The 25,365-nt window shown below is 39.7% G+C and overlaps 1 protein-coding gene across 1 annotated transcript in view; it reads right to left on the minus strand.

The window, feature by feature from the left end:
• Positions 1-14,012: 14,012 nt before the first annotated feature.
• LOC126201343 (heparan-alpha-glucosaminide N-acetyltransferase-like) overlaps positions 14,013-25,365 on the minus strand; it is a 105,086-nt gene continuing 93,733 nt past the window's right edge. The window contains exon 11 of the mRNA XM_049936778.1: positions 14,013-16,253. Within this exon, the coding sequence (XP_049792735.1) occupies positions 16,075-16,253 (179 nt within the window). The 3' untranslated portion in view covers positions 14,013-16,074. The remainder of the gene's footprint in view (positions 16,254-25,365) is intronic.

Below are 25,365 nucleotides of genomic sequence, written 5' to 3' on the forward strand. Positions count from 1 at the left end.
TGAACAACATCACTCTGGTTCACTCTGAGATGCCTGGACACCTCTCTTGTTGGAAGCCCTTCCTGGCACAAAGTAACAATGTGAATGCAATCAAACTGTGGTATTGACCGTCTATGCATCGTTGAACTAAAGACAACATGAGCCATGTACCTCCTTCCTGGTGGACTGACTGGAACTGATTGGCTGTCGGACCCCCTCCATCTAATAGGCACTGCTCATGCATGCTTGTTTACATCTTTGGGTGAGTTTAGTGACGTCTCTGAACAAAGTGTGTCTGTGACTGTGATCCAGTATTCACAGTCAACATCTATCTTCAGGAGTTCTGGGAACCGGGTGATGCAAAACTTTTTTTGATGTATGTACAATTCAAGATTCAAGATTACTTCGCATTACCTGGTGATGTTGCACCAGCAAGACTGATTGGAAATGGGACAACTTTTTCTGCACTTGTTTTCAGATTGTGTTTTTTTTTTTTTTTTTACATTTTGTTTTAGATGCCATGATGCATGAGGACCAGGCTGGGAGGTAGCAATGATCAAACCCATCATGAAACTGCTCACCAACTTACTGAGACAGCAACGGTTATTAAGGAAATGTGCAGTGGGACAGCAGCTCAAACGTATTTCAGCTAGAACAATTGAAAATAAAGTGATGTGCCTTCATCCAAAGACACCAGAGGCACCAGCTGCAGCACCTTCCCCCAAATCCTATGGAAAAATTACGCTATCTTCACAGATGTAGCATTCTGTACCACCACATAGGCACATGCACCAGTGTAGCATCAATTTGAAGAAAGGCAGATCATGTAACACATAGTGACTAGTACCTGTCCAAAGCAGACAAAGGAAAAATGAAAGACAAATTAAAATGGAGAGAGGAGAATTGGAAAATTAGTAAAATCAGTCAAATCACTCCTTTTTCCTCCCAAGTATTAGTTGCCATATGCAGATCAAGTGCACTGCTACAGAACACGACATAACAACCTGACATATTGGCATTCAATGTACTAGTTGAAACTGATCAGTCAATGAGAGCAACCAATGGCAGGTGACTGCTACGAAGATTGCCAGCAATTTATTGTCCATTTGTTAGGCATTTAATGAACTCACTGTTGACCAGACTACTCAATATGAAAAATCTGATTGGCCGAGCGGTTCTAAGTGCTTCAGTCTGGAACCGCGCGACCGCTACGATCGCAGGTTCGAATCCTGCCTCGGGCATGGATGTGTGTGATGTCCTTAGGTTAGTTAGGTTTAAGTTGTTCTAAGTTCCAGTGGACTGATGACCTCAGCAGTTAAGTCCCATAGATTTCTCTGTGAAGAGACCAAGTCCCATAGTGCTCAGAGCCATTTGAACCATTTTTTGAACAGTGTCACATATAATTATGCTGGGGCAAGTGGAATAATGCCTAGGGACCGCAGAAAGGAACACTTGAAATGGAAATGCACAGTAGAAAATTTGTTGTTATTGAACTTGAAATTAACACGCGGTTACAGTGAAAGAGAACATAAATGCTTTTATTAACATGCACAGAACAAATGTAACACAAGAGCAGGCAACACACTACTATGTTAATGGAATGACTCTAGAAGCGTCCGTAGCAACTGCAGCAAAGATAAATATTAAGCAGAGGCATCAATTATAAATTCCAACACCCCCGCTAGAAGTGATGTCTCTCAGTACCTCATTTTTGGAGTCCAAATTCTTGTGTTAGTTCCTGATGTCTGGTTCTTGGCAGTGGCTTTGTCATCATATTGAAATTTGCTCCGCTGTGATTTCCCCTGAACCTATCTTTTCCCCGATAAAATGATGCCTGGTGTCAAAGTGTTTAGAGTGACCTCTGTATCCACTTGTCTTTGGCAGATCAATTGCATCTTTGTTGCTGCAAAACAATCTTATCGGTCCCTCTTTTGGCAAAGAGGATATCTCTCTTTGCAGACATTGCAGCCAAAGTGCTTCCTGACATGCAGAAGTTACAGCCATATATTCTGCTTCTGTCGTCAAGAGAGCTAGTGTTGGTTGTTTTTTACTATTCCACGAAATTGCTTGCACCTTGTGACATAGATAAAAAACCAGTGGTTGATTTCCTATCTCCTATGTCCCCAGCCCAGTCAGCATCAGTGTAACCTGTGATGTCATGATCGTCTTTGGAAAATTGTAGCTTGAAGTCTTCAGTTCCCTTTATATACCTTATGATTTGCTTTACAGCTTGCCAGTGGGATATTCCAGGATTAATATTAAACTGACTCACAATTCCAATTGCGTATGCTAGATCTGGTCTAGTATGTAGTTGTGCATACATTAAACTACCTATGGCTTCTTTATATGGGACTTTCTTCATCACATCTCTTTCTCTGTTTTTGGGCTCATTTCATGAGTTAATACTTGGTTATTGTCAAGCGGAGTGTGATACTGGATTACAGAGATTCCATGTTATACTTTTGTAAAATCTGATTTATGTAATGAGTCTGATCCAACGATAAAAGTCCAAGCTTATAATCTCTTGTCACTCTGATCTCTAGACAACTGGATACTTCTCCAAGGTCCTTTAGTTTAAGTTGTTCCTTTTAAATGTATCGTATCACTAGTGAGTATGTTTCTTCATAATCTAAACCTTTAACTTGTGAACATCCCTTAACTACAAGTTGAGCTTTATGGCGAATTATCTGTCCTTATAAGTCTCTTTTTATCTTAAAGACCCACCTAGCTTCAATCGATTTTTTGCCTTGAGGCAGGATAGCTGATTCCTAAGTTTTATTTTCTGCATGTGACTTCAATTCTTCTCTATTGCTTGAAACCATTTCTCTGACTCCTTGGATTGCAAAGCTTCTTCCAGAGTTGATGGCTCTGATTCTTGTGAATCTTCTTTAGTACAATAGGTCACATAATCATCTATCTTCTTCAGAATGTGTAGTTTTGAAGATCTTTTGAGCATTTGTTGAGGCAGTTCAGATTCTTCTTCTATTTTGAGTAAGCCTGTTTCTTCTGAAAAGCTGTTATCCGATCTGTTGTCCCTTGAATCATCTTGAATCGTAATGTTCTCCTCCTTATTTGTGAATGGAATAGATATCTGATTTGGTTCCAGCAAATGATCACATGTTCCGGGCTTGTTATTACTCTCTTGAATTATTTCTCCTTTAAATATCACATCTCTGGATTTAATGATTCTTTGTTGAACCAGACGGAACAACCGGTATGACAGCTGTCTCCACAGTATCCGATGAGTATGCACTGAACACATTTCTTGTCCCATTTTCGCCTAATGGTTTTTGGTAAAGGGACAAATGCCTTACTGCTGAAGAATCTTTGATGTCGGAGGTCAGGTTTCTTCCCTGAGAAAGCTTCCTGTGGCGTTATGTTGGAGGGCTTTTGTTGGTGATCTGTTAATGAAATAAACTGCAGTGGAGACTGCTTCTCCCCAAAAATTTGTAGGTAATTTTGCTTCCAATAACATACATCTTGCCTTTTCAACGATTGTTCTATAGTGCTTTTCTGCAACACCATTTTGTTCTGCAGTGTAGAGAACAGTGAATTCATGTTTAACTCCTCCTTCCCTTAAAAAATTTGCCAGTCTATCATTTACATACTCTTTTTCATTATCTGTTCGCAAGATACAAAGCCTTTCGCCTGTCTGATTCTCTATGAACTTTTCAAAATTGCGTATAATGTCAGGTACTTGGTATTTATTGCTGACCGTATACAAAAATATCTTTCTAGAGAAATCGTCAGTCAGAGTTAGAAAATATTTAGGTCAACCAATTGATGTGGTTTGCATTGGACCACACAAATTTGAACGCACTAACTCCAAAATTCTTTTAGCTCTAGAAGTGGAGTGAGGAAAGGAAAATCTAGTTTGCTTACCTTCTAGGCACGTAACACATGGAGTGTCAATGGCTCCTTTATATTTGATGTCATTAGCCAAATCGTTTCGTAATTCTTACATCACATCTGAATGTATGTGGCCTAATCTTCTGTGCCATAGATCAATCACTTGGTTGGTCCAGCCTCTATACATTCTGTTGATTAACAATGCTGTACCTATCAGTTTCTTCTCTTTATATCGAATGCGACTACCTCTATTGTCAAAAATGACTGAGTGACCCTGTTGCACTATTTTGCTTACAGAAAGTAAATTTGTACTCAGCTGAGGAACATAAAGTACATCCATCACCTTAATATTTATTTTCTCTCGGCCTGCCACAGTTTTAATATGCGTGCAATCTGCCCCTTTAAGGGGGAAATTTTTATTGTTGGCCATGACCACTTGGTAACTGGGAACTGATGCTACGCAATTTAAATCACATGGATGGTTTGACATGTGAGCTGATGCACCAGAATCGACAAACCACTCTTTGTGTATAGCTTTAGTTGACAGTGGCATCATGAAGGATGCCTTATAAACTGATTTCTTAAATTACTGATTTTTTGCTTGCCTTGTTTTTACTGCGACAATTTTTTGCTATGTGTCCAATTTTGTGGCGGACACTATGACAGAGCACCTAACATAAGTGGTGTACACAATGTGTGCGAGAAAGAATAAAGTTACAATTTAGTCCTTAACGCCACTGTAGATGCTAAAACAGCCATATATTTCAAAACACTTGTAAATAAGTAAATATTTTTTATCATAGCATGCTACTGTGGTAGCATTTAAAAACTTTTCCACAACTATGCCCAATATTATACAAAGGACACTAAATTCAATGCATCTAGCTGCCAGATACGACACCATTTATTGGGCTGCCAGATATGACCCCATTTATGCACTTACAGATCGACTGATGTACTTAAGGATATGTTGTTGTTGTGGTCTTCAGTCCTGAGACTGGTTTGATGCAGCTCTCCATGCTACTCTATCCTGTGCAAGCTTCATCATCTCCCAGTACCTACTGCAACATACATCCTTCTGAATCTGCTTAGTGTATTCATCTCTTGGTCTCCCTCTACGATTTTTACCCTCCACGCTGCCCTCCAATACTAAATTGGTGATCCCTTGATGCCTCAGAACATGTCCTACCAAGCGATCCCGTCTTCTGGTCAAGTTGTGCCACAAACTTCTCTTCTCCCCAATCCTATTCAGTACTTCCTCATTAGTTATGTGATCTACCCATCTAATCTTCAGCATTCTTCTGTAGCACCACATTTCGAAAGCTTCTATTCTCTTCTTGTTCAAACTATTTATCGTCCATGTTTCACTTCCATACATGGCTACACTCCATACAAATACTTTCAGAAATGACTTCCTGACACTTAAATCTATACTCGATGTTAACAAATTTCTAGTCTTCAGAAACTCTTTCCTTGCCACTGCCAGTATACATTTTATATCCTCTCTACTTCGACCATCATCAGTTATTTTGCTCCCCAAATAGCAAAACTCCTTTACTACTTTAAGTGTCTCATTTCCTAAGCTAATTCCCTCAGCATCACCCGACTTAATTCGACTACATTCCATTATCCTCGTTTTGCTTTTGTTGATGTTCATCTTATATCCTCCTTTCAAGACACTGTCCATTCCATTCAACTGCTCTTCCAAGTCCTTTGCTGTCTCTGACAGAATTACAATGTCATCGGCGAGCCTCAAAGTTTTTATTTCTTCTCCATGGATTTTAATACCTACTCCGAATTTTTCTTTTGTTTCCTTTACTGCTTGCTCAATATACAGATTGAGCAACATCGGGGAGAGGCTACAACCCTGTCTTACTCCCTTCCCAACCACTGCTTCCCTTTCATGTCCCTCGACTCTTATAACTGCCATCTGGTTTCTGTACAAATTGTAAATAGCCTTTCGCTCCCTGTATTTTACCCCTGCCACCTTTAAAATTTGAAAGAGAGTATTCCAGTCAACATTGTCAAAAGTCTACAAATGCTAGAAACGTAGGTTTGCCTTTCCTTAATCTTTCTTCTAAGATAAGTCGTAAGGTCAGTATTGCCTCACATGTTCCAGTGTTTCTACGGAATCCAAACTGATGTTCCCCGAGGTTGGCTTCTACTAGTTTTTCCATTCGTCTGTAAAGAATTCGTGTTAGTATTTTGCAGCTGTGACTTATTAAACTGATAGTTCGGCAATTTTCACATCTGTCAACACCTGCTTTCTTTGGGATTGGAATTATTATATTCTTCTTGAAGTCTGTGGGTATTTCACCTGTCTCGTACATCTTGCTCACCAGATGGTTGAGTTTTGCCAGGACTGGCTCTCCCAAGGCCGTCAGTAGTTCCAATGAAATGTTGTCTACTCCCGGGGCCTTGTTTCGACTCAGGTCTTTCAGTGCTCTGTCAAACTCTTCACGCAGTATCGTATCTCCCATTTCATCTTCATCTACATCGTCTTCCATTTCCATAATATTGTCCTCAAGTACATCACCCTTGTATAGACCCTCTATATACTCCTTCCACCTTTCTGCTTTCCCTTCTTTGCTTAGAACTGGGTTTCCATCTGAGCTCTTGATATTCATACAAGTCGTTCTCTTATCTCCAAAGGTCTCTTTAATTTTCCTGTAGGCAGTATCTATCTTATCCCTAGTGAGATAAGCCTCTACATCCTTACATTTGTCCTCCAGCCATCCCTGCTTAGCCATTTTGCACTTCCTGTCGATCTCATTTTTGAGACGTTTGTATTCCTTTTTGCCTGCTTCATTTACTGCATTTTTATATTTTCTCCTTTCATCAATTAAATTCAATATTTCTTCTGTTACCCAAGGATTTCTACTAGCCTTCGTCTTTTTACCCACTTGATCCTCTGCTGCCTTCACTACTTCATCCCTCAAAGTTACCCATTCTTCTTCTACTGTATTTCTTTCCCCCATTCCTGTCAATTGTTCCCTTATGCTCTCCCTGAAACTCTGTACAACCTCTGGTTCTTTCAGTTTATCCACGTCCCATCTCCTTAAATTCCCACCTTTTTGCAGTTCTTCAGTTTTAATCTACAGGTCATAACCAATAGATTGTGGTCAGAGTCCACATCTGCCCCTGGAAATGTCTTACAATTTAAAACCTGGTTCCTAAATCAGTGTCTTACCATTATATAATCTATCTGATACCTTTTAGTATCTCCAGGGTTCTTCCATATATACAACCTTCTTTCATGATTCTTAAACCAAGTGTTAGCTATGATTATGTTGTGCTCTGTGCAAAATTCTACCAGGCGGCTTCCTCTTTCATTTCTTAGCCCCAATCCATATTCACCTACTATGTTTCCTTCTCTCCCTTTTCTTACATTCGAATTCCAGTCACCCATGACTATTAAATTTTCGTCTCCCTTCACTATCTGAATAATTTCTTTTATTTCATCATACATTTCTTCAATTTCTTCGTCATCTGCAGAGCTAGTTGGCATATAAACTTGTACTACTGTAGTAGATGTCGGCTTCGTATTTATCTTGGCCACAATAATGCATTCACTATGCTGTTTGTAGTAGCTTACCCGCATTCCTATTTTCCTATTCATTATTAAACCTACTCCTGCATTACCCCTATTTGATTGTGTGTTTATAACCCTGTAGTCACCTGACCAGAAGTCTTGTTCCTCCTGCCACCGAACTTCACTAATTCCCACTATATCTAACTTCAACCTATCCATTTCCCTTTTTAAATTTTCTAACCTACCTGCCCGATTAAGGGATCTGACATTCCACACTCCGATCTGTAGAACATCAGTTTTCTTTCTCCTGATAACGACATCCTCTTGAGTAGTCCCGCCTGGAGATCCGAATGGGGGACTATTTTACCTCCGGAATATTTTACCCAAGAGGACGCCATCATCATTTAATCACACAGTAAAGCTGCATGCCCTCGGGAAAAATTACGGCTGTAGTTTCCCCTTGCTTTCAGCCGTTCGCAGTACCAGCACAGCAAGGCCGTTTTGGTTATTGTTACAAGGCCAGATCAGTCAATCATCCAGACTGTTGCCCTTGCAACTACTGAAAAGGCTGCTGCCCCTCTTCAGGAACCACACGTTTGTTAGGCCTCTCAAGAGATACCCCTCCGTTGTGGTTGCACCTACGGTACGGCTATCTGTATCGCTGAGGCACGCAAGCCTCCCCACCAACGGCAACGTCCATGGTTCATGGGGGGGAGGGGGGGGGGATATGACAAACCTAATTATTAGGAGTAAGAAAAATAATGAGCAGAGTTTAACAATAGTTCCTAAAAGCATAATTGAATCATACAGGTTTGTTGTACAATTTAAAGTACTAAAACGAATCACTATAATGCCTCAAAGTCAATGAGATTGGTGGTTGGAGTTACATGGCATCTTAGGCATGGTGCTTTCAGACAGGATCATATGGCAAACATTCAACATCTGTGAAAGATGGGACATTAAGTGCAAATTTCCTAGGAAATACACACAAACAGTAAAGCAGCACATTGTCAGGCTATTCGAGTATGGGAGGCTGACAGAGCCTGTACATAGAGTGATGCTTTATTTACCCAATGACTGACAACATTTATTCAGAACAAAATATTTTGTAGTACAGAATGAAGTAAGTTATAGACCCAGACAGAGCAAACTAACCTTTGTTCATGCCTACTGTCTGTGATGAAGATCTTTATAATGAAACACTTTTTTTCTATGGCATTTCTTCATGACATTCCTCTTTTGTTTCCAATGCAGCTGATGTTCATTAAAATATCATTTAAAGTATAAGTGCTGAAACTGTCTTCTGTGCAACACTTAAGCACAGCTGATATTGACCTATCCTGAAGTACGCACAAATGTCCTTATGTATCAAACAGAACCTACAACAGCTGCAAAAGCAGTGTGTTCTCTTTCCAAGCTAAAAATAATACACTGACTAAGGAATGGATGTCTGGTCTATCAACAGGAATAGGGCAGTATGCATAGCTGCAGGCTTGTTTGATTGGTGAGAGACTGTGACCGAAAAGGCTCGAAATGCTCCGCAATTCAATTCAGTATCACATCATTAGTTATCTGATCTTACCACCGAACTTCAACCATTACTTTGTACCACCACATTTTGAAAGCTTCTATTCACTCCTTGTCCACATTATTTACTCGTACTGTCCACATTTCACCTCCATTATAGGCTACTAAACTCTATACAAATACTTTCAGAAAATGCTTCCCAACAATTAAATTTATATATGGCTTATAACTATGAATACTGCCCTACTAAGTTGTGATTCCTTGTTGCTTATCACCTCTTGCAAACAAACCATTCTTCCTTTCATCATAATCCACTACTAATTTTTCCCTATGAGGCACATGGACACTCTCTGGGCAGGTCCTGATCTGTGCCTGTTCTCTGAGAAACAAATTTCTGAATTTTCCTGACAGTTAATGCACACAACGATGTGTCCTCTCAATATTGCAATCTGTAAATCTTTGCACTTCAAAAATATTAGAAATGGCTTAATTATTGCAAGAGGCAACAAGAATGGAAACACAGAGTAAAATCAATGTAATTGCTCTGTATGGCCCCATTCTTGCTGATATCTCATTATAGCCTGAATGTGGTGGGTGGCGAGTATGTAAAAAAGGCATGGGATGGGGAAGGTAAGGTATACAGTAAAAAAGACAGTGCAGATGTATGTGCAAATACAAGAAGCAGCTAGCTACGAAGTGTGGTAAAATGAGGATGAGGGGATTGTTAACATAAATAGTGAAAGGATAGTACAGTGTGAATGTGGATTATCTGGAATGAGAGAAAGAGGCATAAAAAGTTTTAGAGGGGAGTGTGGAACTGACCCAAAGACAGGAGGGTGGAATGGAGTGGGAACAGAAACAGAGCAAGAGACGAACGGACAGTGACTGGTGAAAGAAAGAAAGTGAGACTAGAGCTTTAACATCCCATCAACACTGCAGTCATTGGAAATGGAGCACCAGCTCAGATTATGAAAGGATGGGAAAGGAAATAAGCTATGCCCTTTTCAAATGAACAATCCTGGCACTTGACTGGAGCGATTTAGGGAAATCACAGAAAACCTCAATCTGGATAGCCATCAGGGATTTGAACAGACGTCCTCCCAAATATGAGTCCTATGGACTAACCAATGTGTCATCTTGCTCGGTGAGACTGCTGGAGATTAAGGCGAGGAAGAGTGTATAGATACAGAATAGTAGGAGGGTCAGTTCCAATGTGATCAGTTCGATCAGCAGTGTTGGTGGTTGAATCCCAATGACCTGTTAGCCCATGTCCTCAACATGCTCTTATCACCCACTAGTGTTCTCACCATGTTATACTCTCCCAGTTGCTAGCCAGCTTCTCTTTCCACTGCCCAAGTTCATCTATATTTTACTTCTTCCCTTTACTCATCTCTCTCAGGATTCTATATAGTTAATTTGCAACAAAGTTTAGCATTTATTATTTTGCTCCCCACCTCATCTTGATTCCAGTGTAAGTGACAGTCCTTTCCATTTGCACACCAGCATGTTTCAAAACTGCATTACCTTTCTGTATTAATGAAGAAACCACATAACAGTTGCGGAATGAACAATCTTTTGTTGCATATACAACCGGTTTTGGAACACTGAAAGTTCCATCATCTGTTATAAACTATAATAATGAAAATATTATGTTACAAGATAATGGGAGGGGATCCTCAAATCTTTTGTTGGATAAGGAAATATACCGTTAAAAATTTCTCAATAAAATAAAAGAGAGAAAGGAAGTTACTTACAAATAAAACAAGTTAACCCCTCTGAGATCACCTTTGCTCCTCAGGTTGTCATGGAACAAAAGTTCCATGTCAGAAGAATAAATGGTGTGGAGGGGAGGGGGGGGGGGAGGGGGGCGCTAGAAAAATTCTAAATACCAACATTACAACTGGACACCAAAAGTTACCACAATCATAAAAAATTTAAGATGCAATACATATGTGAAGAGAAAACATATATTGTGTGGAATTACATCAATTCTGTAAAAACCATTCCCCTGTGCCCCCTAACCAGGAACACTAAGAGGAAAATTATGCAACAGTAAATATCTACTAGGCGTGAGTATTGGGGGTCTACTAGGCGTGAGTATTGGGGGTGCACACAACCTGTAACACAGGTGCTGTCTTTATCAGGTACATGATTGGTAAACAGTTTAAACTGGAAAAGTAGGAAGTAACAGCAAAAAGGAGTCAGAATGATCACGGCATTAGGACAGAAGAGGGGAGAGAATCTGTACATCTATTACATTACACACACACACCTTAACTTGCCTGAATAATGTTGTAGTTAACTAAAATATTTTTGTCATACAGGTCACAGCATTAATTAATATTATCAAGAGGACAGGAACCAAGACTTCTTAAGATTTCAATTTCTTCCAGGACATGGAGTATTTGACCTTTCTCTGCAGTGTGTAAGACAGGTAAATTATTGCTCACCTGCTACAGCTGATTCTGGCTGTCAGTCAAAATCATTATCAAAGATCACCTGGAATTGGTCAGATCTTTGTGTTCTTTAAATCTCATATGAAAATTCCCATCTGTCAGCCCAATACATCTGCTCTTACACATCGAGCTTGTATCACACTCAATACGACACTCAAGAACAGGAGAAGAATGCTTTTTGAAAAACTCACAGTTCCTTAACCAAATGCCAAATTTTTTGGTATGAAAACTGCCAGAATTATGTTAGCTGACAACAGTTTCTTTACAGACATCCATGATGCAGAATCTTATAATACTTGTTCCTTTTCTCCACTGGATTCATAGCGATTCCCTTCAGTGCTCCCCTTCCCCACTAGTATTTTTTTATTCAGTTTCTCAACCACAGACTATGGATATACATTACGTGTGGCAATATACTTGATTATACTGAACTCCCTTTCATATACCTCTGGTGTCAGAGGAAAATTATTTATCTATTCAGGAAAGACCTGAAGGCAGCAATTTAATGTTTAAACGGGCGGTTTGATGTTAAATGTTCAAATGTGTGTTAATTCCTAAGTGACCAAACTGCTAAAGTCATCAGTCCCTACACACTACTTAAAGTAACTTACACTAATGTATGCCAAGAACACCACACACACCCATTCCCCAGGGAGGACTCGAACCTCCAGTGGGAGGGACCACGTGATCCGTGACTTGGCACCTCAAACCGCGTGGCCACTCCACTTGATGTTTCATTTGGGACTAAATCATTGGTAGACTCTTTTCTCAAAATATCAAACTCTATCTCACCACCATTTAAGGTGATCTTCAAGTCAAAATATAGCAAGGTCCCCTTGATTTGATGTTAAACAGAATATTTCGAATTATTATTTTTTTCAGTATACTCCACGAGTGCAGCAATTAATGAAGATACCTACGATGCTTCAACATCTTGTGATGTATACAGCTCACACTGCAGCACTCTGAACACTATCATTTTAATAAATAATTTTCAGGCAGTTATGGAGACGTGTATTTATTTCTACCTACCTACCTATGCCTAACTATTAAGTCTGCTTGTAGGAGCCCAAAAGCTGTCTTTTCATAAAGCTTAGGTTTTTATATGAACATATTGAATGCAGATTGGGAATTAAGTTACAGATGATGAAACAGCATACTGAATGATGCTCAGTCACATGGCGTAGGCCTAATCTTGGATGCAAATTTGTTGGTATTTGGGACATATCCACTCAACACTATTTTGTTATTTCACAACTGGCCCCATAACTTAAAGGAACAAGACCAGCACTAATAATTTTATTTGTAACTACAGGTGGCTGGCTATATTAAGACATTCAATGTAACACATTTTGGCACCATTTGTTTGCAGCTCTACAATGCTTACATGTTTTGTTCATAAATAATTTTACTTTTTTTATATTTACTTTGAGAAGAACACTAACCCAGCAGTTATTTTAATGCCAACAATCTGTTAATACTATTCATTTCCTGGAGTACCACTGATTTTTATTTTCTTGACTGTAAAATTCCATGTTTGAATCATTTCCGTTTACAAATGTTGATGGTGTTAGGACAGCAACCAGCCACAAATTTACTTTGAGTTCCTTTATTCAAAGGAAACCGTTACCGGTTTCGAATCGTTGCGATTCATCATCAGACGGTTTACACGCTTTCTTTCTACATTTGGTGTGTTTTTATAGATTAATTGTCCTAAAATATAAATAAAACATAATTACAAACACGCCACAAAAAAAAAAAAATCTCTGTACTAATGTAAAAGACATTACAGTTTTGTAAAAGAATATATGATTCTTTCCAAACATAGGACATCATCGTCAAATGTTACGATATATCATAGCATCTGTGACACCCATATGTTTGTAAGCTCTTTGTATGTACCAAAACATGTGGTGCGTGGTTGGAATGATCTCAGCGACAAATCTAAAGTGTACAGTGAGAACTATTACGTGTGCAACAACGAGGATGCAGTGTGAATGCATTTACATCGATTGGATGAACGTTATGGAAACAAACACTCGAAACCGACGTTTCACGTAAGTCACATGCAACGAAAATCTGCAACGCAACCATCTGTGTGTGGCGTGTTTGTAATTATGTTTTATTTATATTTTAGGACAATTAATCTATAAAAACACACCAAATGTAGAAAGAAAGCGTGTAAACCGTCTGATGATGAATCGCAACGATTCGAAACCGGTAACGGTTTCCTTTGAATAAAGGAACTCAAAGTAAATTTGTGGCTGGTTGCTGTCCTAACACCATCAACATTTGTCTTCAAAAACAGCCACAGTCTCCAACATGTCATCATATGACAAAATTGCATTTCCGTTTACTTACATTTTATTTTCTTCTTAGTTTTTTCCTTTATATTTTGCTTCTATTTTTATTCTCAAGCAAATAATTCTTTATGTCTGTTTCACTGACACTTTTTTTGGAAGCTTTATGCCCCATCATTAAAAAGGGATGAATAAATACATTGTTTATAAAAATATTTCAGAGTCACAATTATTCAGCACAAACTGTCTGTTACTGGGCATTTTCTCCAGTGTGAATTTCCATTTCATTTAAAACTCTTTATTAAGCTAAGCTGATGGTTGTTTCAACAAAAAATTAAAATTTAGGAGCACTTGTAAAAGAACTGTACATTTAAACATTTCTGTTATTTTTATTTATGCACATAATATTACAATGTAAGGAGATCTAAAAATAGGTGTACCTAGCATAAAAGTAGTTAAAAAATAATTATTTCTCTGTGTGGTTTCGTTCTTTATCTTTTTTTCAGTGCTGATACCAATTAAAACACATCAAAGACTATTAACAGTAGGTCTTAATGCCATATTTTTACACATGAATCACATTACTATAGATAAACTGATTTTACACCAATTTTTTAAAAGAAAACTATTTAATAAATACAATAAAATTTTAAATTCATGTGCTCAGATCATTTTAAGCCAGTGTTTGCTTGAATTAAAATTGAATCATATTCAAGTTCACTTACGTCACGTTGGATTTTTATTACATGCAAAGTGCAAATGTTCAGCTAATGTCACACTGACAAAATTGGGAGGCAAGCTCACTGATCAGTTGAAGTAATCAGTGGTTGCATATTGTCTGTGACTATGAATTTTGTACACTCTTAAGGCACAAATTTTATTCTTTTTCTTACTGGTACTTTTAATGATAGCAAATAAATCCTAATGATGCATGATTAGCTGTTTCTGAAATTAACAACAATGCTTGAGCAGTCTTATTAATAACAAATAAAATAAATAAAATGCAATCTATTTTGCGAAAATACTCAAAGTTTGTTAAATAAATAATGTATACTAAAAACAAGCCCTACAACAGGGAGATTAAAGTCAAATTTAAGATTTAATGTAGTTGATAATAAATGGCAATGGGACATTGGGATTCACATTTTGCTTCCTGCTCTACAGATTATACTTACTAATGGAAATCCTTCATGAAACGTGAGGGACAATAATGCTTTACGAAATGTGAAACATAAACTGAAACAGATAGTTCATAGTTGTCAAATACAAAGGAAAGGACAATAAATCCTTAATCCTAAGGACCAGCAGTGCTGCTTCTGGAATGCAAAATAAGACAAAAGAAGTGACTGTTAAGGAAAGACAATTACGTAGAAGAGGCAGCAGTGATCACCTGGATCTCTTTTATCAATCCAGGTCAGGTCCACATGGTCCTTTTTTTGTCATTTACATACTTATCTTTTTCTATTTTAGACAGTAACCCTTTGTCTCTTATGTGACCTAAGCATTGCCACTGACCTCAGTGATATATGTTACAGATGTGGACTGAATACTATATGAGGATTACTGATGGGAATATGAACTGTGGCTGTAAAACACAGAGTTGTTAAATTCCCAATCGTTCAGCAATATGAAGAGTAACAGGACTGTCTGCTCCTATATGAAGTACTGAATTGACTGACACAACTGAGTAAAATACATATTAGAGGATCACAACATCATAAATACAGCTTTTCAGGGAAAATTCATTTCACTGCATAAATGCTGGACACAATGTTCTTGCATATGAGAGGACTTTTTCAGGGATGACAATGACGACTACCTTTTACACAACACAAAATTATTATGAAGTTAAAAAGGAAAGGACAAGACAAGGAAATTTTAAGATAATCACAGACATGTTTGTAAAATAAATTGTAAGCTCACCAGAGTATTTTCAAAAGTTGGAGAGTTGGCTGAGGACAAACTACATGAATTCCAAGCAACTGAATAATGAAATAATTCAATGTAAAATGTAACATAATAGTTTGCAGGGAATATATATGAAATCCTCACCAATTCTTTAAAATTGTAAAATATAAAATCTTTGTGTTACAGTAACTTAAAACAACTAGTATCAAGTGACAGCAGTCTGAAAATTAATATAAACTAAGATAATTTTTTTACACATTATTTGGAAAACAATAATTAACAAAAATCTGCCAAATGCTATGTTGACAAAACAGAATTTATAAATTACCATTCATTCAACAAAGAATAAAAATAAATCAAAATCAACTTCTGCTATATGAAGACAGCTAGATAATCAATTCCTGTGTACCTAGTAGTACTCGGTGACAATAAATAGTGTACAAGATATATCCTTGAGTATTCATCTCATATCACGTGTGTGTGTCATGTATAGCAGATAAAATCAGTCTCTTAGTAACACTTCTCAAACAGTCACAAAGCAGTCTTTGCGATACATAAAATATGCTATTATTAACCACAGAGCAGTACCCCATATGTTCATTGCCAATAGCTCAGAATGATTATTGTAGAGAGGTTTCCAACTCCATGGAAACATATGCCTTGTCAACTCATGGCCAACATACAGCACCAATGAATTCATGCCTGAATAAAATAAACAACCAGTCAATTTTACAATTACTATACAAACAAATGGGTCATACAGGTACAAGCAAAAAAGAAAATAAAGTCCTAAAACAAATAAAGCAACAAGTGGTAAGAACATCAAAACCGCTCCTTTCCATGATGAGGCATGCTACGAAGGCAAAAAATTAAAACAGTGAAAGTAAAAGTTATCACATGTATATGAAATAAGTTATTCAACACCTCCAACTCAATGTTTCTTCTTACTGAAACTATTTAATATGCACCCACTGCAGCAGTACTTTTTAGGTTGGAGTGATCATACTCTGGTAAATCTGAGAGAAAACTCCTGCTTAAGTATGACATCAGTATTCACCTTTTGTTCTTCTCCAGTGCAAGGACTTGTATCCAATTTTATGAGAAGTTAGATTACCACATAATTTATTTTTACTTCACAGTAAAATAAAGCTGAAAGGGTCCACAAAAATAGCAATTCAACATGTACAACTATCACAACATGCTCAATCTTTATGTTAAAAATTCTTTCAGTCTCCCTCATACAAGAAGTGATTATGCAAATACTTTAAACTAATTACTTATGTTTTTAAATAATACAGGGTGTGTAAAAAAGAATCACTCAATTTTAAAAAATCGTAATTATTATGTTATTTGAGATATGGGCGTGAACAATGTACTGACTGAAACAGAAAACTCTTGAGTTTTACATGGTTCCAGTAGGTAGAAGTGTGCGCCTACTTCAGTTCTAGCAAAAATGCTGTCAGGACAACAGAAAATGTTTTGTGTTCCACATTTTGTGCAGTGCAGGTCATAATAACTGTTCAGCAAGACTTTCGTACTAGGTATGGTGTTCCTACAGCACAGAGCATTAGGTGACGGCACGAACAATTCCGAGAAACAGGTTGTTTGCGTAAAGGCGAATCACCGGGCTATTCTTGAGTGTCTGACATGGATGTCAAGCGCATCCGCCACAGTTTCACAAAGAATCTGCAGAAATCCATTCGCCATGCAGCTCTATGGCTCAACATGCCCCTGCTGTATCTGTCATGTTTTGTCAACGTTTACGCATGAAACCATACAAAATTCAACTACTGCAAGCTCTTCATGAAGATGACATGCAACAATGTTTGGAGTTCTATAATTTCATTCTTGGAAAGATGCAGGATGACAGTTTTCTTCCACACTTTGTGTTTAGTGATGCGGCAACATTCCATTTAAATAGGAAGGTGAACCGTCATGATGCGAGAGTATGGGGTACATAACAACCACATGAATTTTTACAACATGAGAGGGGTTCTCTAAAATTTAATGTGTTTTGTGTAGTTTCGTGGGTAAAAGCATATGGTCCATTTTTCTTAGCCGAGAACACTCTTACAGGAAGCACATATCTTCATTACTGGCCTCCAAGGTCACTGGACCTGACTGTATGTGATTATTTCTTTGGGGGGGGGAGGGGGGGGAGTTTATAAAAGAATTTGTTTATATGCCTTTGTTACCAACAAAAATGAATGAACTGAGACATTGCATAACAGCAACTATGGAAGCTGTAACTCAAGACAAGCTCCCTGCAGTGTGGAGACAACTTGAATACTGCATTGGCATATGATGTGTATCTCAAGGGAGTTTCCCATTCATCAAAAAACAAAATTCATTGTAGATGTTTATTAGTTTCAGAAATATAGACATGCTAAATCAGATGATTCTTTTTGATACACCCTGTATTATGGCACAGATATCTAAGGCCAGTGTCAAAGAGGACCATTGAAAATTCATTGAAACATTGGCTTCTGTTTTGTTGTTATTTAATTTTCAAGCTGTATATGGACTTCACCTAAATTGCTTTATAGCAGAAAAGCTTGGGTGCTGACACAAAAACAACTGAGTAAAATACAAAGAAGTGTTAAGGGATGTACAAGGAATGGTGGGATGTGAAATTAATATGTTAAGCATAAAATTGGTACATAGTAAAAAATAAAATAAAAGACAGAACTGGATGCCTAAAGACAAAAATGATATTTTCATATCTTGAAATAATGTTGTTTCTGCCTTCACTTCTGACTGGTTCCTTGTAGGCCACAATCAGCAATCTCAAGACTTACTTAAAGCCCCCCACCTACCCTAAGCAGCCCCCCCCCCTTTTTTTTAAGTGGTCCATCTCCATAACTGAGGCTCTGAAGTCCCTAGTTAGGATAGGGTATTGAAGTAAATAAATATAATTTAAAATAATAAATGACAATTTGATAAAAAAAAACTCAACTTAGTATGTTGTCACAAATTTTTTCCGTGGGGAGGAAAGGGGTGAGGGGAGGAAAGAGATGTCATATATTGATGACATGTTGACATGTATGTTGTTAACTTCAGGCTATTGGAAGCCTGGGACGACACTCCAAGATAGCAAATCAAGAGACACAATGCAGAGAGAGGGCAAAGCATTACCATTTAGGTTACCAGAAATAAACAGTAACACTGTGGCCCTGCAAATTGCAGTCACTCTGCGCAGCTGTCCCTGAGTAGATGTTCCACTTCATTTCAGAAAATTAACTGCTAACTCCATTTACAGCCTAGATGCTGTTGTAAGGCATTACAGTAGAAGACGGTCACAAATATACGTAAACCTGCTCGGACAGTGGTCTCCACTCATGAGTGGCCTCAGAGTGGGACAATGTGATTTACAGCACTGTCTTTGCAAGCTATAACTGCAAGGGCACTGGCATTTAGCTTTCAGCTGAAAGCTGTTGCTACCAAACTTTGTGTTTCATAATGTGAAAGCCAGGAGCATCCCTTTCCACAGAGTAGGAGACAGTGAAGAATCTGAAAGTGGTTGGACAGAAGCACCAGGGAGACGCAGAGCCACACATCACATTGGCCAATGTCTGTAAAGTGCTGGTGGATTGACGAGCCAACTACAGATAAGCAGAAATAGAGCGCTGCCACAATCCTTTAAAAACCCAGAGTTCTCGTTCAGATCATTGGGATTGCCAACTCTGTGTCACTTGTCACCAGCCTTGGGTACACTGTCACAAGTATGTTTCTCACTTGGAGTGTTGCTTTCTATTGCTACTTCTGTCAGCTCTCACCCCACACATTCAAAAACTTACTTATGTTGTGCAACCAGTTACATCCTTTACTTTTTCAGATGTGTAGAATTAGCTTTCAGTGTAGCAGGTAATTTGAATGCAAATAAATAGTGTTATTCAGACCTCTGAGTTCCTTGAGTCTCCTGCTGCAAGTATCCTATTGAGTCCAAAAATGCGTGCCTCTCATAGGTTCCCTTTGACAGTATTTGGGGCCAGTTGAAGAAGTCAATATGCCGTCACCGAAAGTTAGTCTGTCTGCATTTGCTAATTGCTCGGAAATTGGAGAATGACCTGTAGAACCCTTATTCCCTCTCTCCTATTCAGAAAACTACAATATGCAATGTGTTATTGCAGCCACATTCAGCCAAATCTACATAGAAGTCTTAAAAAATTCGATGAAACTATTATGTTTATAGTCATCTCAGTAGCTGATTACTGCCAGTAACAAATGGCAAACACCAAATGATTTGAGGGTTGGAGTCTGGTACACTGTTGCACTATAGAAAGATATTCAAAAGCGATATACTATTGTGAAAGTTTCATATCAGTGCACACTCCACTGCAGAGTGGAAATCTCATTCTGGATATACGATTGTACCACCCAGCGATGATGATGTATCAGCCAAAGTAGTAACCATCTACCCAGCTGCACGTGCTGTGTATGGCAGCTGGTCCTCCCAACAAGTATCTAACCATAGGAAGTCACATGATCACTGAAATTCGACTTACTGCAGCCATATTCACACTAGCTTGCAAGTGCTCTCTCTCTCTCTCTCTCTCTCTCTCTCTCTCTCTCTCATTCCTGCAAAAGTATACACATTCACACACACAACTACATAGACACCCAAGTGCACACTCCCAATTATGGGACTGATTACTCACTAGTGAAAGCAGTTGCTTGTGTTGATGGAGGTGGGGAGGAGATAGGGAAGAATGCACAGGGCAAAGAGGAGGTAGCAAGATACTGTGTAGCCGGTTTTGCGACAGATCACTCAGATGTTGCATGACAAGAAGAAAGGGGTACAGAGGGTAGAGAACATAAGAGAGAGATGAGGGGGGGGGGGGGTTGGGCAGGAGAGAAGGAAGATGGAGAAGAACAGGAAGAGAGAGTAAAGGAGACTGGTGGAAAAGAGGGAGGGAGGGGAGGGAAGGAAGAGGGAACTCAGTTGAGGGATGGAGGAAGGGGGGGGGGGGGGGGCAAGTGGCAGGAGAAGGCACTGCATGATCTGGATGGGGAAGGAGTAGTGTGGTCAGAAGAGACAAGGGAAAGGTAGGATGAGGTAGTGGGAAACACGTTAGTGGAGGTTTAGGACAGGGAAAATGTGAGAATGCAGGATATGCTGCAGAGACAATGACCACCTGCACAGCTCAGAAACACTTGTACTGGAACAAAGTAACCAACTGGTCCATGTGGTGAAACAGCTGTATTCTAAGCCTGAAAGACAGGCCTGGACGAAAACGACTTTTGTACTTGAATAATTCAGCAGGATATTGTACACAGATAACAGTACATTCTTTGTACTATGGCATCAGTAGCCATAACTAACAGCTTTTACACATGCTTCTTGCATGGTTGGTTTCCATTCAGTGTATACTACAATATGTAACACAGGAACAGAAAGCTGAGTATTGTATTCCTTTCTCGAAGTCCAAAGTCCTTGACAGGATTAATTTGGTCACTTTAAAACCAATACTTTAACATTTAAAAAAACCACACACACGTGTTCTTCGCTGCAGGTATACAAACTGTGACAATCACATCTGAAGAAACTAGAACATTAACTACATTCTGGTTTTCTGAATTTTGTAAACATACTGCCTGCTGCATATAATGATGGCATGTTCTCGCTAGGGGTAGAAATGTAACTGTTTAAGGCAGCATTTATGAAACTAAAGTAGTGAGTGTTGGGATGTGACAGCGACCAGATGTGTTGATGGCTCACACATTCTGTACAATAAAGTCATGTCCAAACAGTCACAATATTGGTAAAGGACATCATATTGAAATGTCAGATGAATGTGCTCCATCTGGAATAAGTGGAAGCCTTTCATTACTTTCCAATCTTCCACCCTGCCCTGTGCATGTAAGCCCCTCCAAGATGCCCCATTCCTTTGTGTGTGTGCGCGCGTGTGTGTGTGTGTGTGTGTGTGTGTGTGTGTGTGTGTGTGTGTGTGCTTGAGAGCGAGAGAGAGAGAGAGAGAGAGAGAGAGAGAGATATTGTCTGTCTTTGTACTAGATGTTGGAGTGACAGTTAAGTACAGGATGGGCATACTCTGAAGTCATGCATACAGTGGGCCACCTGCTACGTGGAGTCTTAGGACCCAACATGGTGTTTTATTCCAATCTTTATGTAAAACATCAGTATAAGGCATGTTGTTGTTGTTGTGATCTTCAGACAGAAGACTGTTTTGATGCAGCTCTCCATGCTACTCTATCCTGTGAAAGTCACTTTATCTCCGAGTAACTACTGCAACCTACATCCTTCATAATCTCTTTACTGTATCAATCTCTTGGTCTCCCTCTATGGTTTTTACCCCTCACACTTCCCCCCAGTACCAAACTGGTGATCCCTTGATGTCTCAGAATGTGTCTCTACCAATCGATCCCTTCTTCTAGTCAGTGTGTGCCAATAAATTTCATTTCTCCCCAATTCTATTCAGTACCTCCTCATTAGTTACATGATCTACACATTTAATCTTCAGCATTCTTCTGTAGCACCACATTTCAAAAGCTTCTATTTCCTTCTTGTCTCAATTGGTTATATTCCATGTTTCACTTCCATATATGGCAACACCCCCAACACCTTCAGAAAAGACTTCCCGACACTTAAATCTATACTTGATGTTTACAAATTTTCTCTTCTTCAGAAACGCTTTTCTTGCCATTTCCAGTCTGCATTTTATATCCACCCTACTTTGGCCATCATCAGTTAGTTTGCTGCCCAAATAGCAAAACTCATCTACTACTTAAAGCATCTCATTCCCTAATCTATTCCCTCAGCATCACCTGATTTAATTTGATTACACTCCAGGCATATCCAATTCCAAAAACAAATTCCTTGCACAAATCCCAAAGAACCAGCAGATGTTGGCTGGTTGGTTGATTTTGGGGGAAGGTGGACGGTTGGGAGAACCAAACAGGGAGGTCATCGGATCTAAGGTGACAGAAACTAAGGCAGGGACAACACAAACAGCACACCCCAGTCAAGGGGTAAGGAAAATAGGCAAACAGAGAGACAAATGGAATGTTGAGGCGGCAAAAAGAGTAAAGGACAAGAGTTTAGGGAGGGGGGCCCAAAGGCACTATGCAGAATGGAGCGGCAGCACTGCCGCCAACCTATTTCAATCCTCACTCATACCGTTATCACATCACAACTGAGACAACATCACGAGAAGAAGACACAAGAAAATGGGAAACAAAATGATATAAAATACCAGACAAAATGTAGGAGAAAAGGGGGAAAACCTGGCCAGCATGGAAGCAAGACTGAAGGCCTCTCAAAGCCAACACTGATGGACCCAACTTCTGGAAGAAAATCCAGGTACTTAAATCTGGGAGGGCAAACTACTTTCAAAAAAAGGCCATCCTCTAACACCACAGACAAGAAAGGTGGGAGGACATATTTAGTGTAAATGGTCAAACGGTAGAGGCAGTCCAGCTAAATATGAGCCACCAAGACAGGGGCCATGCAAACACAAAAGGGGTAGGGGAGGGGGGCCTCATTAAAGAGTAAAAAATCATGGGTCAAAATGGGATGGCCAATATGAAGACAGCAGAGGATAGTAGATTCCTGCTGGGAGAGGCAGAAGGAAGAATGTCACATGGTGGGAGTCCCCTTGGTTGCATATAGTTTATTAGACAGAGGGGTAGCCCCTCCATGATTCAGCCCACAAGTGTGCAAAAAGGAATTTGACATGAAGCTGCAAATCTGTCCACAAAGGGGTCATAGAAAATGGGGGAGGGTGGGGGAGGATGCTGCCCCCTCCCCCCAATAAGTCACTTGATAAGCTCATTACCTAGGATATCCAGGTGGGAGAGAATGTGGGGAATAGGGCAAAGAGGAGGGAAGGTGGAAATCACAGCGAAGAGAAGTGTGGCAGAGTCCAACTGATAAACCCACACAAGGGCGGGCAGCAGGTAGGCAACATCTCGAAGCCACAAAAAGAATAGAATAGGATGTGTGAGCAGGGAAAGAGCAGCCAGCGATGACACAGGAAACCAAGAGCTGAGACCACTGAACCAGAAGAGGGTGGGGGTGAGGTCCCAGAGTCAACTAGAAGACTATCAACAGTGCTTTTGTAAAGGGCATCTTTGGCCAAACAGATACCACGATTGCGAACTATGTCCAAGAGGAGCAGTGTGAAAGGCGCAGCTGAGCCATAAGCTTGATAGCAATAGTCCAGATGGGACAGAACTAAGGCCCAAGAAACAGAGAAAGTACAGTTCTGGTTCAGGATGGATCATAGTATGGAGACAGAAACGCATCACCCACGATTAAAGGGGGGGGGGGGGACAATTAAAAACCATGCAAAAGTGTCCATGTGGAAGTGCGCCATACGGCACCCTGCAGCTGTTGGTTTGCAGAAGCCATTGAATATGAACTAGCGCAGATACAGCATCATCCACATACAGAGCAGGAGTGATCAACAGTCCAACACAGACCACAAAGTCCATTAACAGCGATGAGAAGAAAGGCACTTAATATGGGTCACTGTGGAACGCCATTCTCCTGGGACTGTGGAGATCTGAGAACATTGCCAACCTGAACCTGGAATGACCACTGGGTCAGGAACTGGAAAATAAAAATCAGAAAGGGACCCTAAAGGCCCCACTCATGGAGAGTTAGAAAGATTTGATAGCACAAAGTCATGTCATAGGCCTTACAAAGATTGAAGTAAACTGTGATAAGATGCCAATGCGGGGAAAAGGCCTGTCATATTGCAGTTTCCACTTGATGCAGATGATCGACTGGAGACCGTCCCTCCCAAAAGTTAGACTGGCAAAGAGACAAGAGGTCCCTAGATTTGAGGACCAGAGCTGATGAGCCACCATCTGTTCAACTACCTTGCAGAGGACATTGGTCAGACTGATCGGCCTGTAACTATCAAGGGGTGATGGCTTCTTACCGGGCTTTAAGACAGGAGCCACAATACTGTTCCTCCACTTAGGGGCAGAAACATCTTGGAATCAAATATGGTTAAATATCTGGAGGAGATATTACCAATGTGGAGGACTGAGGTGTTGAAGCAGCTGCTTATGTATGGAAGTTCCCATTCATTAGAATGTTTATTGTACGATTCATCTGACAAGGAGTAAAACTTAAGTGGGAAACTTCAGCCCGTTTCTGGAGGAGGATGGCACCTGGATAGGAGGCTGAGGCTGATGCCATCACAAAACGTGTCGCACCTTGGGAATGTGTTCTGTGAAAACTGATGGTTCTGTACAAAGGCCACCCGAAACAGAAAGATCCGGGATGGAAGACTGCCTCTGGCAACCTTGCAAGGTGTGGAGCACAGCCCATAGCTGTGACAAAGGGACAGAAGATCCTAGATAAGAGACAAATTGTTCTCTACATCCCACTTGTTCTATTTGATTAAGTAATGGACTTTGGCATGAAGATGTTTGAAAGTAATATGCCTGGTGGAGAAAGGATCTCACTTAATACACTGCAAGGCCCGATACCAATCACAGATGGTGATAGCAATGGTCGTGCTCCACCACAAGACTGGCCAGCAGCAAAAGGGGCCTGTCGTGTGGGACGGCAATGCCGGCAGCGCAAATAACTCTATCGGACATATGACAAACAACTTCATCAATGTAACTGACAAAGGGGGGGGGGGGGTTACACAAGACCTGGGAGATATATAGTGATTGATAGCCCAGTGGGGTGTGGGAAGGGAATGAGAGACTCAACGGAAAGTAATCACTATCGCAGAGGTCATCACGCAGTGACTAATGTAATGAAGGGAGAACGGGAGGGGAAGTGACTGAAAGATCTATGGCAGAGGAAGTGGCATAATCAGGACTGAAATGTGTA

The sequence above is a fragment of the Schistocerca nitens genome, chromosome 1 (genome assembly GCF_023898315.1).
Source record: "Schistocerca nitens isolate TAMUIC-IGC-003100 chromosome 1, iqSchNite1.1, whole genome shotgun sequence".
NCBI classification, from domain to species: domain Eukaryota; kingdom Metazoa; phylum Arthropoda; class Insecta; order Orthoptera; family Acrididae; genus Schistocerca; species Schistocerca nitens.